General features: G+C 47.2%; 1 protein-coding gene across 4 annotated transcripts in view; it reads right to left on the bottom strand.

The window, feature by feature from the left end:
- Positions 1–16554, bottom strand: part of RHBDL3 (rhomboid like 3) — a 64155-nt gene that overhangs the window by 26432 nt on the left and 21169 nt on the right. For 3 of the 4 annotated variants that reach the window (XM_032199570.1, XM_032199569.1, XM_032199568.1), the window contains exons 3-4: positions 15106–15189; positions 236–394 (exon numbers count right to left, since the gene is read on the bottom strand). In XM_032199570.1, the coding sequence (XP_032055461.1) occupies positions 236–394; positions 15106–15189 (243 nt within the window). The remainder of the gene's footprint in view (positions 1–235; positions 395–15105; positions 15190–16554) is intronic. The other variant, XM_032199567.1, reaches the window with a different exon arrangement.

Genomic DNA, 16554 nt, shown 5'->3' on the forward strand with positions numbered 1-16554 from the left:
ACAACAATTCCCACAGGTTCTTCCCATGCAAACATGTCTCCCTGGAAAAAATCATCAGCAACTTGACTCTTTGCTTAGGAGTTCAGCCACCACCAAATGCTTCAGCAAGCCCATGCAGTGTGATGTAGGGAGACAGCAAACAGTGATGTTGAGGGAGGAAGGGAGGATGTCCCTCTCTAGACAGCATTTTAAGCAGAGCTAAGGACTGACAGGCCCTGCCAGTCGGAGCACTCACCAGGTTGACGAAGTCCTGGTAGCAGATCCTTCCCTCTGAGTTGCTGTCTGCCAGGGCCAGGAGGACCTCTAGCTTGTGGGGGTCCAGCTCTGAGCCGTGTCTCTGGAGAAGGGAACGAAACTTCTCGGTGCTGATGTAGCCAGTGTTGTCAGGATCAAACTGGAACAGGAGGGGAAAGTGCCAGAATTAGCCATTCCATGTTATCTACAACTCTAGCCTCCTACGCTTTCATTGTCTGATGCAGACCTGCAGGGATCCGCGGGGCTGCTCTAGATTTTGGTGACCTCCAGCTTCTTTTCACAAGGAACTGCAAAGCACCCTTTTTTTTTTCCCCACCTGCAGAGATGGGTGAATCCAGGCATTGTCATCCCACCTCCATCCAAGCTTCAGCTAAGTCAGCTCCCTTCACCTTCTGTAACGATACCGTCTGCATCCTTCCCTTCACCTTCTGTAATTACATTCTCCATATCATCACTTCTCCTGGCTAGTTTTCATACCCCTCTCTATCTGACTATCAAGCAGATTGGAGACACAGTCTGTGAGACAAAGCATACTGAAACCAGTTTTACACCTGTATTTCCCAATACAATTGCAACACAGGAATGTCATCCCTCCTCGAGCCCCTTCTGCTCAGTTCTCCTGATAGTCAGCCTTCCAAAACGCCTCTATAGGTGCCTTCAAAGTGCAAGTGCTTTCACTGCTGAAAAGCTCTTTAGAGATGGATTGGAAAGCGTCTTTGGAGATAGCATTAAGTGAAACTGAAAATGGCAAAGCAGCCACATGCCTATTTCAGAATGTAAATCCGACTCAATAGAAGGAAAGTCCCAGGTGAGATTTGGAGGGAAATGACCAAAACTGTCGCTGTTTTCCATCACTCTGAACGGTTCATCTCCTAAAAATGTCACTGAACAAAAGGAGACAGCTTCACGTGGTTGTTCAAACTTCCAACCGCTTCAGCCTCTGACTGACACTGAGCTCCCCAGGGCACTCTGCTGGCAGCCCTCGCATGCAGGCAGGCACACCCCCAGCCCCAACAAAGCCAGCGCTGGCACCACGCCGAGCATGTTTCTTTTGTGCTTTGAAAGCCAGCGGACGCAGGCAGCCAGACCATCCTGCGCTAGCTGGGGCACAGCCCCATCTCTGCCAGAATTCTGTTGCTGGGAGATTTGCCTTTGATTTCCCAAACTTGGCTCTGAGCTCCCTGGTGCTCACTGGCCTCCTTTTGTAGATAATGATATCAAGTTGTTGGCTGGAGTGAATGGCTGTCAGGGGGCAGGGTGGTCAGGGAGTCTTTTCATGGAAACATTTGGGACATAAAAGGCCTTGGCAGAGCCAAAAAGGTCCCGACAATCCTCTCACTCTTTCCTAACAGAAAAAAAGCTGAACAGGCGCCGGGCCTTCGATCAGACACAGCAGAGTAAAGGCTGCCTTGGCAAGGGAGCGGGTGAGAAGAGGGATGTGGCAGAGGATGCCGCCTGCCAACAGGGCTGGCACTGCTCAGCTGTGAGCAGAGCTGCTACAACACAGAGCGGCTTCAGGCACGGCAGCTTGTTTAGAGGATGCATTGCCGCGTGCGAGGACCTGGCTCCAGCTCCTTCTGGCCTGAGTTGAGTACGTTTCTCCCACTGCTCTTGGGGACTCTGTTATCGCTGGCTGCTTTGCTGAGGAGGAGCTGCCTAACCTGAGCAGGGGAGATCGCTGTCCTGTGCTGGAGCAGGGCTGGCGTGCTATTTTGTCAAAGCAGCAGCTTCTTCATGTAGAAGCTGCTGGGAAAAGTGGATTACACAGAACAACACAAACCAAGACAGAGCTGGGTGCTCACCCCCACCACCTGCCAAAGGTTGCTCTGTCCTTGTGAGGTGGCCTGGATGTACCCTTCCTGACAGCTGGCACCTCAAGCCAAAGGTGGATTTCATCAGCTGTTTACTGTTAAACAAGGGCTTAATATTAATCCCTGAACAAGTTCAGCTCCCCCTACTCCAGTCACCCTGCTCTAATGCTTTAACTAATTGAATCCTAAAACCAACCCAAAAGATAGGGGTTCTCCAAAAGGCTCAGCTCCGGTGCTTTTGGGCTCTTGCTGGGATGCCCAAGAAATCTGAATTTTGCAATGCCCAGTCCCAGAGCACAGATACCCAGGAAATAAAGTATTACTAGCATAATACCTGAGGTGACCTTTCTCAAGGGGAATTTGCAGAAGCAGAGAGATGAGTCATTCAATGAATGGATCTAACACCTGCAATCCCACAGACACTGCTGTGTTCATCCTCATTTCCTGAAAACATTTGACCCAACCAACACCTTACTTAACTGTACCACTTCAAGTATGTCTGGACATTTAAGATGTCAGAATTTATCTTGTCTAGAGCAAAACCATTTGCTCCTTGAAGGTTTGAATGCCTCCCAGTTTGAGGGCCAGGGTCAGCGACTGAAGCACAGGAATCTCCCCCCGTGCTGTGTGCCCACTGTTTGACTTTGTAGAAAGACCAATGGCCACAGCAGTGGGGAGTGTCGATGATCCTTCAAAGGCCAGAAGAGATACAAGAGCCAAAGCCTGCAGGCTCCCCAAGTACAAAAATGCTACTCAGATCACGAACCACTTTTCCCAGACTTTGTTCTGTTTTAAAGCATTCCAAAAAGAAATGTTTTGTAACCAAGAACAGAGATTACACAAGCACTGCAGAACTTCAAACCAGCCCATGAGGACACAATAATGACTCCAGACTCCCTAGTGCTGGAGCAGGTAGGATCCTGCTACTCAGGCCGGTACTGTCCGCATCTGTTGCTGGATGCTGGCTTTCCAGACAGACAGCTGAAGCCTGTTCAGCACCTACAAACAAGACAGCTCTGAGGATGCTTCTTTTACACCACTAGGCACGAGCATTCCCCCTCCAGGGCACCATCTTCCTGCTTTTCCCACCAAAGCAGCATTAGAAGGTAGCTGGTATTTTCAGTACCGTCAGTGTATTCGGCAGCCCATTCTCCTCTGCCACGTTACCATGTATAATTTTCTTTTAGGCACTATGGTATTGATTCCAGTTAGAAATAAGTTTGAATTGGGACTGTGGGTCTGAACAACATGAAAGAGCAATAGGTGAACAGTAAACAACTGGCATCTGAACCAAAAATGCCTGCCTCAGAACAGGACTAGAACACAGTTTCCATGAGCTGGAGCAGAATGTTTTACTGTAAACCCCAGCTGTAAGGGAATTCTCTTATTTATACTTAAACTTATTCAAACAAAATAAAGGAACATTAAACTCATCTGTCACCATGTCACCACAGCACCCCAAATCCACCCAACACTTCAATCTGCCTCAATCCCTGCACCAGTTCTGCAGAAGAAGAGCCTCCATGCACCACAAAAACAGCCTGTGATGGCACACGCAAAACACTTGGGTCCATCAATTATAAAAGCAACTGACCTTCACTAGACGCCTCATGTATTTATCCATGACGATCTCGGTAAGGACTGGCTGTCCCACGAGCCCAGGCAAGCACCCCTGTGTCACGGAGAGGCCAGAGCTGACGGGCAGCCAGCAGCAAGCCCCAGGTCCTGCCCCAGAGGAAGCGCTCCCTGGGCTAAATCAGCGTGGAGGCTTCCTTCAGCTTGGTTACTTCGGCCTCTGCCCCTCTCCTTGGGCAGACAAGTGCAACCCAACCAGCGCAGGGATGAGGACGGCTGATTGCCCCCCGCCCCCAAACAATGGGAGACTAACGGCGATTTCATGCAAGGTTTCCTCTGCATTTCAGTGACAATCACCCTTAACTCCCTTGATCCTCAACGAGGCTCTTAAGCAAAAATGTAAATATGTTAATGACTGCAGCAGCCATCTGACTCAAGATCTTAATTCCCTAGCCCAAAACAAGCTTTTTTCTCCCTTCCCCCCCTTTCTGTTCTATTTCTTCCTTATTTAAGGGCAAATACCCCATAAAGCAAAGACACCACATCAAAACTTCAAGAAAAAATTAAGGAGAGAGGGCTACAAACTCTGATGGAAATTGGAAATGGGATTGAGAAAAGAAAATGAAAACTCAAATTGTTTCTCCTCTTTAATTAAAGAGGCATCAGCCACGGCTGAGTGAACAAGTAGGGTGGAGGCTGATGCTGCAGACAGACAATGGGTATCTTGGGAAAAGGCAGACACTTCACATAGCGCAGCCAGCTGCTCCTCTCCCCCCATGGCAAACAGCCCTCAGGGGCACCAGAGCAGCTGGAGACTCAACAGCTGAACTGGGCACAATACGAGGACCTTTGGCTGGCTTTGGGATTGCGGATCTGCCCCAGGAACAGAGAATTTGCTGCCATCCATGGTTTCCCACATTGTCTTGGCACGAAGCGAATATATCACTCAAACCATAAGTTGTCTTCACGATGGGCAAGGCTCCAAGCAAATTTATCCAATTTGGTTGTTGGCTCTGGGTTGGATCATTCCCTTCCAGCCTGAATCGTTCCATGGTTCAGCAGTGACTTCGGCTCCTGGGGAGACTAGCCTGGCAGTCAGGCCTCCTGGCACTGACCCCAGCTCTGCTCTGGGCTAGAAGGCAGGTTCTGAAAATGAATTGCCCTGAGTTTTAGCTTCTCTTCCTGATATACGGAAGTGACAACTGCTGCTTTATCTCCCACCACAGAAGAGCTGCCAATAGAAGGCCTGCTCCTTGGTCATATTTAGCCCCTTTCCATGGCTGGCACTGGAAAGGAAGAGTCAGTTGCTTGCAAAATCTTTTTGTCTCCAAGGGTTTCAGAAACAACTCTCAGCTTTGCTGGCTTTGAACCCAGACTGTTAGATGGCCCAGACTCTGCAATCTAGGGATGTCAGCATGTATTAAATGCTCCCAGACTATCTCCAGCCTCAAGGGCCATGCTGCAGTTAAATCAGACTGTCCAAGTCAATATGTGGAACTGACAGACTCCAAGTCCAAGCTGTGAAAAGGTATCTACAACAGGCATTGAAAATGTCCTATTAGACGTCTTACCAGACACAGCTCATTCTCTGTCTTTCCACAGCCTCTGTGGTCATGCTGGGAGCCCACTTTTTTATTTTATTATTATTTTTTTTTTAACATGGCAGAAGGATATGTAGCATATGCTGCTTTGATGAGGATTAAAGGAACAACAAGGAAGAAGGTTAAAGTTGGTCTTGTAATACATATGAGGGCAAAAGGCAAGGGTTGTTCTAACAGGATTTTCATCACTGCCTGGTGGCGGTGACCTTCCCAACAACCTGATGATCCTGAGCTCTCTTCTGAAAGTGGGAAGTGCACACACAAGGAGGAACCCTTATCCAGAAGAGTGGCAGGTCAGTGAATACCCCTCCACCTCAAAATCCAGCTTCTCACCACTCAGAGTCACCTAATCTGAGCCCCATGAGCATGTTGGCAAAACATTAGTGCTGCCTCCCTGCTAATAATGAATTTACCCAACACTGCCCAGGCAATATAGAGTGATTAAAGGCTGTCCAGCTGTATTTTTAACACGTGCTAGATTGCTTTGACCTGAGGTGAACTTGAGGGCTGGAAACATCACCCAGCTCTCAGGATCCAGATTGCATTTAAGCACAGAGCAAATACCCTAACTCACCAGACAGGGCCCTGAGACAGCACCTGCTCCACAGGAAAACCACTGCAAGAGAGCACAATATTACGCAGCTCTGCATTTGCTTGGGACGAGAGACGTTCGCAGAGCAGATGGCCCATCACCTAGATTTGGGTAGCTGTTTCACCGCACACAGCACATGGCAAAGTGGAGATGGCGGGAGCTGGTCTAAGATTCCCTTTTCCTTGAAGACCAGAATAGCCTGCAGGACTCAAGTCCATCAGCCAGCTGGCCCATCTGTAGAGGCATTTCTGCTCTAATTTATTTCTTTTACTGTCTCAAGCACAGAGACAAGTATGGGTCCTAGAGTACTACCATCTGCTGTTACCTTCTGCAAAAGCATTTTATCTAGGCAGACAATGGAAGCACTCATTTGATATGAACAGGAGAATAAAATGATTCAGGAATGCAATGCTGCTCAGTTGTTTGGCAGATGGAAAAGGCGGCTTTGGGACCAAGTTTGATTCTTGGTATTGCAAAGATTTATGGAGTGAAAATCTCTTGAGAGAGAGATTCTTTTCTCAGTCCAGAAGCCTCTCACAACTTCCCCACCTACAATGCAGGAGCAATGGACCTGTGCCTGCGTGACCCAGCACAGTGAGTGCTGTGGAGTACTTACAGAGCATGACTGTAAGGTAAGACACCACCAAAGGGCAATTAGCAAGCCACAAGGCCTAGCAGCACAGGGAGAACATGAACATAACTGGTCTTCTGCCAAGGCTTCACATACAGAAACTAATCAGCCTTTCCAAAACCAAAGCCAATGACGGCTGGGTCAGGGACTCATCAGCTAGACCTCACTGAACTCCTGCCCTTGCCTCCTTGGCTCTGTAGAAGTTTAGATCCCAAATCAAGCCCCCATAGACATAAAACAGGCCAAGCAAAACCTGCGTTCAGAGATCCCAGGAAATTCTGACCCACAGTTTGCTGGGAAGTCTTTCATTCTCAGCCAGGTAGCCAAATCCATGTTTCTGCCTCCAAGCGCATTTTTAAATACACCTCTCTCCCCTCTCCTTCCTCCATCTGTGGGCTTCTTGCTGCAAGTCCTTCCTAAGACACTAAGAGAGCCAAGATGCACTCACAGGACCTGTTGAATCAGCTTTCAGTCTTCTGCTGATTCGATGACCCACCGCTCTGAGCAATCCCACTGCCGCTCTCCAGATCAGCCTCCTGGCAGAACGCTCGCAGGAATCAGCCTCCAGTCTCAGCTGGGAAATTACACAGTGTTCAAGCCACCCGGAACTAAATTATTCAAAATGTGCCACTGTGCTGGCTTTGAAGCCAAAGCCACACCCCAGAAAGAAGCCAGGGTAAATAGAAGCTCCATTATCAACAACACTGATGAGGAAGGAGATGCAGCACTGAAAGTGAGGGAGATAATTACATGATTAATGAGACAGCATGGATGGCAGGAGATGCCCTCCATTTTGCCACAAGGCTTAATGCAGAAAGACATGTTTATAGACTGAGCCTTCTCCACTACTGCTTCTTCCTCTTCTATTATTTATGTCAGTGCATTAAGACTAATGGAAGAAGCTGAGGCACTCTAGAATTATTATTATTATTATTTTTTAAGTGGAAACATGATTTTTAATTTTGTTCCAGCACTAGCCACATGGCACATTTTGCTGGATAGACATCCTCAGCTGCAGCAACAGGCCAGACAAGCAGGGCAGGTTATGGCCCAGTCTTGCAAGTCCTAAGTCTTAAATCACCAGCCCAGCTCTGGTGCTGACTCACTGGGCAACCTCAGGCCAAACCTGCATACAGCTGGGTCTCTTTGCGTGCTGGTCTCAGTCTGACATTCTGCTCACTGGAAAGGGGGCGGCAGGAGAAAAAGAGAGACCTTAACACTGGTAGGGATTTGTCCGTGTTACTAAAATACCAAGTAGCAGCAATGTATGAAAACTCGAGTGCACTGAAAGCCAGAACTGACTCTGCAACTTCCTGAACTTGTGCCACGTTTGAGATGGAAGCTCATCTTGTCCATGAAAACATCACTTAGTGACTGCCATGACCAAATCCAACCTAACAGTTAAAACGTTTTCTTAAATCCTTTCACCAAATCTTTTCAGATCTGCTTGTCAGCACTGGCCCAAACATTTTCATACGTGCAAATGCCTAATCTCTTCTCCCTTTTAAATTCCTCTAGCTTTTAGGGCTCAAATTCCAGCCTGATTAAAATAAAACCCACATTTCATTTGGTTGATGTAAAGTATTAAATATCAAAAGTTGAAAGCAGCAATACATGTAGTATCCTGACACTTGATATACTCATTTGTTACCACCACATAATTATTGTTTATGTCTTTCTAGCAGTGTTTTATTGGAGAATCTCAAAATCGTATATAAATATTTTTTAAATCTCACAGGACTTCTACTTTGTGACAGGACATAGTGGGAAACCCCCTCCATTTAGAGCTGAAATGCAATACATTCTGGGCAGGATGCTGCATTTATTTGGACTACATAGCTTAGCATAAGGCATAGCGTGCACAGTCAACCTCACAGTCTGGAGACAGGCAGGCTCCAATCACTGGTTCTACAAGGAAATTTAAGAAGAAAAAAAGGTATAATAGCTGTTCAGCTGGGGCTGTATTTCAGGCCAAGCTCTTGCAGTCAGATCTCTGCTTACTCCCAGGTTACCTAAACATACACAAGCATTTCTTTAAAATGCACTGCAATCAACAACGCCTCCTGTCACAGCAGAGTCCCCGCTGGTAGAGATGAGGCAGAGAAGTCTTCTCATTCCAACCAGGGTTTAGTCCAACATTAGCCTGAGAAGTGCACAAAATTCAGGAGTAGTTGCAGTGTTTCTGTTCAGTATCTGGGCAGAAGCCCAAAAACTTATCTCTGCCATACAATGACGATGTACTTTCTGTCCCAGCAGTAACCCTCAAGAACGTTACACAGCAGTTGCTAAAGTTAGATAGTTTTGAATCAGCGGGTCTGGATAACTTGCATCCAGCAGGTTTAAAAAGACAGTAATGATACCGACTTTCTGCGAGGCTGGGAACACTGGAGGAACATCAGGATCTATTTACCTTTCTTCCACCTTTGAATCAACAACGAAACCCTTCCAATCATGCTCTAAAACTGCTGTCCACGCACAGTGACAGACACCCCCACCACTCCCAAAACTGCAAGGCTGTGACAAGAATTTAATAGAATGAGCAGGTCTGTTGGCCTGAGAGCAACCCAGAGCAAACAAACAGATGACTGACATGCAGTAACGCGCAATTGAAGGAGGAACGGTCTCATACCAGTTAGAATGGCTACAGAGATTAGACTACATTGAACTGGTGTTACCTAGATGAGAACACAAGCTTGGTGCAAGGTCCCTGGTATAAACAATTTCTGCAAGGTATCTGACAGCACCAGACAACGCTGTGTTTGAGGACGGAACTGTGACAAATTCAGGCTGTCACACATTCAACATGCTAAAATCCGGCTATTTGATAGGTCTTAAAATAAAACTGGAGAGCTACCGTCACACGGAGATGCTGCTAATGGGGTCCCATGACAATTTGTTCTCATCCCAACAGAATTACCGTTAGTGACTTAGGAGAAATAATAAGACAACTCTGCATAATGCTCACAGATGAGTTAAAATAGCAAGTTACTAAGCATGAGCTGGGTCTTTTTGGTAAAGCTAGATGCTTGCAAACAATACATATTCCTGTAAAAACAAACAGAAAACCACATGGCCAGGAGCCAAGAATGCCAGCCAGCTTACAGCACAGGGAGTGCCATCTTCAGAAGCAGCCACTGGCAGGGGGAAAGCCTTGTCTGCTGTTACACTGAGTGCTCTCAAGGTAACACTGCCTTCAAAAAAAAAAAAAAAAAAAAAAAAAAAGGAATGTGACCTGTAGGCTTGTAAATGAGGTGACATTACCTCTGCATTTGGCACTGTGTCACTAGTACAGTCTGCCTGGCTCCACTGATAGGCTCAGTTCATAAGCTTATGAAAGGGAAGTTTAAGCAATGACTTGATCACTGTCCAGAAGAACCCACAAAGGGAACAGAAATTTGGCAGTAGAGGATTCCCCACTACGACAAAAGTATAATCATGTCTAGGGGCTAAACGTTGAAGCTGGACAGCATTAGAGTAAAAGGAGTTGGTTGTTTTTTACCATTAACAGGTGAGATGGCTCACTAACTTCACCGGAATTTTTACCATTGAATTGCAAGCCTTCCGAGGAGATGTGTAGCTGAGCTCCTCTGGCCTTCATTAGGAGAGACCAGACAATCGTAACAGTTCACTTCTGACCTGACTGCAAGACATTAACCAGGTTCAGAAAAACCTGAACCAAACAGATGGGTCTTAAGCCCCAACTAACAGCTGCTTTAACACTTAGAACATGAATGACCCAGCCACAGCAGAATTCAGAGCAAGCTTCTGGTTAGAATGATCACCACTGAGCAAGACTCCTACTGAACAGACTGGCAAGCACATGAAACTTGTACGGATTTTACATCTGGTTTTGCTCAGTCACAGGGACTGGAAGCTACCAAAGACGCTCCTCTGCTTTCCAAGCTGAACTGGAGCGGATGCAAGTGTTAGCCTTGTGAAGAGGAGATAGAGGTATTGCAGAATTCCCCACGATGCCTTGCATGTACCTGGTATGATTCTGCTGCAACACAGCACAAGTACACCAGACAGGCTGGTTCTAAATGGAGCTCAGAGCTGGAAGCATTCAATGGTACAGGTTAGACTAATATTTAACATTTGAGAGCAAGCAATCCTGGCTTACATCTTTCCAGGGTAATCACAAGGGTTACAACTGCAGTAAGAAACCAGGTTTCTGAAAACTTCAGTGGCTCACATTTTTTCTTAGGAGTTACATCCAAATAAGCCCTGGATGGCATCCAGGCTATATGTTCCTTGCATGGAGGGCTGTGAGGGACAGCCCTGCAGAGTCTGTACCTTTCCAGCACATATATATTTGCTATGTCAATATAATATTTGCTATGTCAAATATACTTTGGCTTAAGGGTAAGAGAAATCTGTCTGAGTGCCAAAGCTGCACAACCATTGATCAGAAAAATCAAGCTACATTTTTGGCCTCTTATATGCCCTTACAAAATGAGAGGGACAAACACAAGGCAAGGCAGAGCATTTCCAGAGTTCTCTGCCTCAGTTTGTCACGTAGACACACAACTTAGCAGAAGTTTTAAAACAAATCATGATATCGTAACGACTGTAGAACAAGGTTGTAACTAACTTCACAGAAAGAAGTGCAGTCTGTGCAGGTTCCTAGCCCCAGCCTCACAGCCTGAGCAGAGCATTTCTTCCTGCAGGCACCAAAACGCAGGGCTGGCCTGGGGTGAGCTGTGCCCTGCAGGTGTAACATCACTGCGGGGCCCAAACACGGTGAGCAGGGAATCCCTTTTACACAACTTGCCTGCCTGGCAATAAACTGTACCACAGCACGGCTTGAAATCCATCTTTTAAACAGTTTCCAGGGGGAAGGCTCCTTCCCACAGCACTCTCAAGTCCCCACAGAGCCTGGCCATACCTGAGCTGTATCAGGAGCTTTTTATTGTCTGGGGAGATGATGGCAGATATTCCCTTCACAGCCTCCCAGACAACAAAGTGCTTGTCCTGTCAAACCCTCCCTCCTTCAGACAGCCGCACTCTTTGCCTGCCTCCACCTCATTTCTGCCTCTGTTACTGAACTACACAGACTTTGCAGGTGTACAGGGCTCACAGCCACTTTGAAGAGCATTTGCTTCCTCTGACAAGCCTGTGCACTCTTCCCAAGCTCTCATACTCCCCTTTTCACTTGAACAGTCTGGCTCAAATGCCATTTAACCATTCAAAGCTTAAGTCCCCATGGGCATCCACTGGCGAGCAGACCTCCCACTTAGTTTTCCAGCCACATGGCAGCAGAGATGTGCTCCTCCAGCAGGCTCAGGTGAGAGCTGCACACTGCCAGCACCGGTGCGAGCTGTAGGGGACCAGGTACACAGCAGGTTCAGGGATCTTTAGCAGAAGCCCATGATCTACATTTGTTGTGCCCGCATCAGCAGCACGGAGCTGTGGCTGCACTGAATCTTAGAAACAACAAGCCCTGCCCAGCGCAAGTCACAGGCTATTTCCTGGGCAACACTTCAGTCACACATTCAAGTGCAGAGATGGCTTTCCACAACTCATATGGTCCCAGTGTCAAACTGGGTGATATAAGTGATCGGAAATGCAGGTGATCAGAAGAAGGAAGCAGAGAAGGCACAGGCAACAGCCATAATTAGAGCGCTAGCATAATTAAGAGAACGGGAGTCACATTCCTCAGGAATAAGAAATTCAAAGCACACCCCCCCCCCCATGGAATCACCTGAACTGAAACAACTGAAAACAAAGAGGAAAACAAGGCAGGAGGGAGAGACAGGAAGATCGGACTGAAAAGGAAGTCTAGGAAGTGGCAACACTTCTCTTAGTCACGCATCGTTCTTGTGTCTCTGGGAAGCGGGAAGAGAGTGGAGAAAAAAGTCTTCTCACCTGTGAGTGTAATTAGAGAGACAAATCCTCCTCAAACAATCCCACTGGCTTCACTGGGGATTAATTAGCCCACCAAGGGGGATCAACTTCTAGCAGAGCATCCTCACGGAGCATGCTGCAGACTGCTGCACATTGGACGGTCAGAGAAGGGAGTGCAAAGACACAAAAGGAGAACTGCAGAAGGGGCAGGAGGAGAGGGCAGCCCAGACTGGCTGAGAGGAAGCCCGGATGAATGGAGAAAGGCAAGCAGGGATGTGAATGAGCAAAAAGGTGATGAATGGTAGGGAGGGCATGGAAGTTTTACACAGGGCAGAGAGCAAAGACGCTCAAAGACACTGAATAGGGAAGAGTGAAAGATGCTGCTTGAATGGAAGGGGGAAGAGGGAGGAGAAATGAGGCAGAGAGAGAGCAGAGTGGCACACAGAGAAACAGTGCAAACAGAATAGCTTCCCACACAGGCTTGACAAGGCCTTAGAGAGAGAGACAAGTAACACAGCATGAACTTTAATCCAGGAACAGAAAAACTGCCTGGAGCAGACAGTGTTACCATCATCTGTCCCCGTATAATCCCTACACCATCAGACACCTCCTTTGCTCCCAGCCAACGAATTCTCATGAACCCAGCCCAACTCAAACAGCAGCCACCAACAGCCAGACGGCCTCTATTAAAAAGGGTTGTAGCAAAACTGAGCCAGTGACATGGAAATAGCTGATGGGATAAAGCACAAAGACAATTACAAGCAGCAACCCAACAGATGCAAGTGTAACACTACCCTAAAGGTGGGACACTATGCAGTTTATACGTGTAACAGAAACACTGCTTATCACCAGTGTTGTTTGCAGAACATTCCTCCCATTTCTAAAGCCAGGATAATTTTTCCAAAACAAAACTTTTCCAAGTAAAGCTTGGAGATTTCAGTATTGCCAGGACTTCCCTGTGAATTTGTCTTAGCTTTGAACGCTGACCATTTAGAAGAAATCTTCTCAAATTCAAGGCCAAAATACCGGGCAGCAGCGTTTGCAAAATGTTCCATTAGAAAATTGTCATTTATGTTTATGCGGAGAGTATCAACATAAATGGCTCAAGACAAACTAAGTATTTTGCTCAAAGGGAAACAAAAAGCCTTTTCCCAATCTTTTAGGTAACTGCAGACAAAACTAAGTGTTATGATTCACCTACCTCCACCCTTTTCACAGCTGGGGAAACTGAGGCAGTTAGAAAAGACACAGTCTATTACTTGAAGCTCACGGGCAGAGCTGAAAACTGGATCCAATCCCATCCCTTTTGGGTGTGTAGGTTAAGATATACCAAGGTGTCACTAATCCTCCTAGGTCTGGCAGTCACCCTCTACACAATCCTATGCCAAATCTTGTTTTCCCAAATGCAAAATAAAAGATATGGTCAAGAACTCAGCGAGGGATAGCATAAGGCCTTAACTTATAGCCCTTTATTTCATGCTTAGAAAATCTTTCACATTTGTCAGGAGCGACCCTTTGAAAGCTAATTCAGTGTCTGGAGCTCACGTTTTGCTGCTCATAAATAGACTTCACTGTCACACAAGCTAAAATGAGAGGTCATAGAAACACAGCTGAAGGTAGGACACAACTCTCGAAAACAAACACAGTGGAAAGGAAAACAAATGTAAATCTAAGAGTTGACCCTATTCTGCCTTTTCAGCACATCATGGAAATCAAATATACAGATTGACTTTTAAAGTGTTATTAGAGGAATAATGAGGGGTCCATCTCTGCCTCAGTGAGACTTTGGGTTCTGCCCTTTGCCCCCCCCCCTTTTTTTTAAAAAAATGTTTCTCACACCAAACAGGCATAAGAATATCAATGCAGTTACTTTCAAGCAAAAAATGTGAACATCCTGGAGTCAGAGCACAAACAGCAACTCATCTGGGAAGAGACATGAAGCTATTTTTCTCTCCTAATAAAATAGGAAAGAAATTCCTGAGAAACCTCGGCTGGATCATCAATCCCTCTCAGAGAGGGACAAAAAAATGTCAGATAGAGAATTGGAAACTGGCTATTAACAGTCGGGTATCTAGCACATACTGTGTTTTGAAATGATAACCTGTGGTGCTACTGTCTGCTCAGCAGACAGAATTCAACTTTACATACTGGGAACCCAAGGCAGAGAGGCTTCATTCACCCAGGGAGCAGGAGACTTCCAAGACTACTGTAGCTGAGCTGAGATGGGCTGCCTGTGCTCCAGCCACCTCCATGAAGCACTCCTACGTTGCCACCTAATAACTGACTAGTAAAAATTTGGAAATTGCCAAATACAAAAGGGGATGGGGAGTTAAGGAAGGATTAATACAGAGTAAAGGTCAGAGTACCTCCAGCAAGTACACTAAGGTTGACGGTTCTCATTTGGACATCTCATCTTGTTTGTGAATGAGTCTGTCCTGGGAACAGCAAGGACATGGGACTGATGTGTTTGCACAGGCATACACAAACATGCGGCAGTGCCGAAGGGGCTGTAAGGATCTCCAGAAAGGCTGCTCTGCCAAAGCTGACAAGCTTGAGCATCGCAGCTTCACAGGCCAGTTGAGCCCATGGAGAACTGTAATTGCCAGTAGAAGAGCGTCTTAGTTTTCCATCTGCCAGCCTTGGTACTGGCAGATCACATTACATATGGCACTAGGGGGAAGGGTGAGAGAATATGAATAATTCTCAATTCAATGAGAGGAGCGTGAGCTGTGCAGCTGCTGCAGTTCAAGCAAGCCCTAACAGCACCAGCCATTGCTTTGGGTCAAGGGATCATACCATTTCAGCCTGCTTCCTGATTTGTGCTTCATCCCAGCTGCTCTCCTCTCCCTTTAGTGCCTGCCTGCAGGAACAGCTAGCTCTCTGGAAGAAATCCAAACACAAGGAGAAGAGGTTACGTGTGCCTGAGGGAAGTGACAGCACAAGGCAGTTCACTGCTTAGTCTAGAAGCATTCAAGCAGGGTCAACATCTAAAAATAAATACATAAATACATAGATAAACACTATTCAGCAGAAGGATTTCTTAGATGGGACAGCCAGGAGTTCAGGTATGCTTCAGTGTGCTTGTTTCCACATCTTTGGGAAACTGGCAGCTCTTACCACTGAATCAGACAGACTTGTGGTGCCAGCAGCTGACAAGTCAGCTGCTTCCAGGAAGGGCTGCAGCAGCATCCACACTGGAAGGGACCAACCTGTCACCCATCCCCATCCCACACCCAGCCTGGGAACTCTAGTTCTTTCCTGCTCCCCAAATCTAAGCGTCCCATATCAGGCAGCCAAGGCAAAGCCACTACCACAGGCTGGGCAATCTTCTTATGCAAATGAACTCAGGGTAACTGGGACAGTTGCAACGAGTCCCTGACAATGTTTGCCTTTGTGCAAGCCCCCGCCAAATACAGACTGAGATACTTCCTAAGGGTGGGGGCGAGAGGGGGCTGGGCTGGGGGACAGGGACGATAAGGACACAAGTCCTGCCTAACCCAGTGATGCTCTCAAAAGCATGGAGCTGACAGGTGAGGAAGGAGGCAGATGCTGCAAATAAAAGTCACTGACTGCAAGTCTCACAAATACTCAGGGAAACAGATGCTGTGGCAGATCCACAGAGCTGTCCCCCACATCACAGCCACGCCAGAGGAAATCCCCCAGCCTTCATCCAGCTAAGGACCTCAGTCCACAGGACTCAGGTATCCCAGGAGAGCTCCCACCAGAGCCAGGTCCGGATGTAACACAAACACACCATCCAGAGCAGGCACTGACAGTCCCGCACCGACTGCTCTGCCTCATGGTTCTCTCACTTCATGAATCTCATCCATGGGCTCTATTTTTATTGTAGCCCTCCAGGGCCCGTGCAGCAGCTGTGGAAGAAACCTCCATAAAAAGCCACCCCCCAAAATCCTGCCATGCAAACAAGCCTCTTCCCACCCAGCGCCACAAGGACTGAATGGAGAGGGTCTGAACCCCCCCCCCGCCCGCCCCTGCCTGGTGGTCTTTTTGTCTCGTGACCTTCCCCACACAAACACAACCCCACAACAATCGGGCAGGCAGCATAATGTGCCGGCGCCGGCTTTCCCAGCCCTTCAAGGCAAGCTGGGGAGGGAAGGGAGGGAGAGCTGAAAGGATTTGGGGATGAAGAACGGATGGGATGGGCAACGAAATAATAAGCAGTGTTGTAATTCCTACTTGCATGGTTCCATAAGCCAGAGAAAGAATGGTTTTAATGAAAGAAAT

This window comes from Aythya fuligula, chromosome 18 (genome assembly GCF_009819795.1).
Source record: "Aythya fuligula isolate bAytFul2 chromosome 18, bAytFul2.pri, whole genome shotgun sequence".
Lineage (NCBI taxonomy): Eukaryota > Metazoa > Chordata > Aves > Anseriformes > Anatidae > Aythya > Aythya fuligula.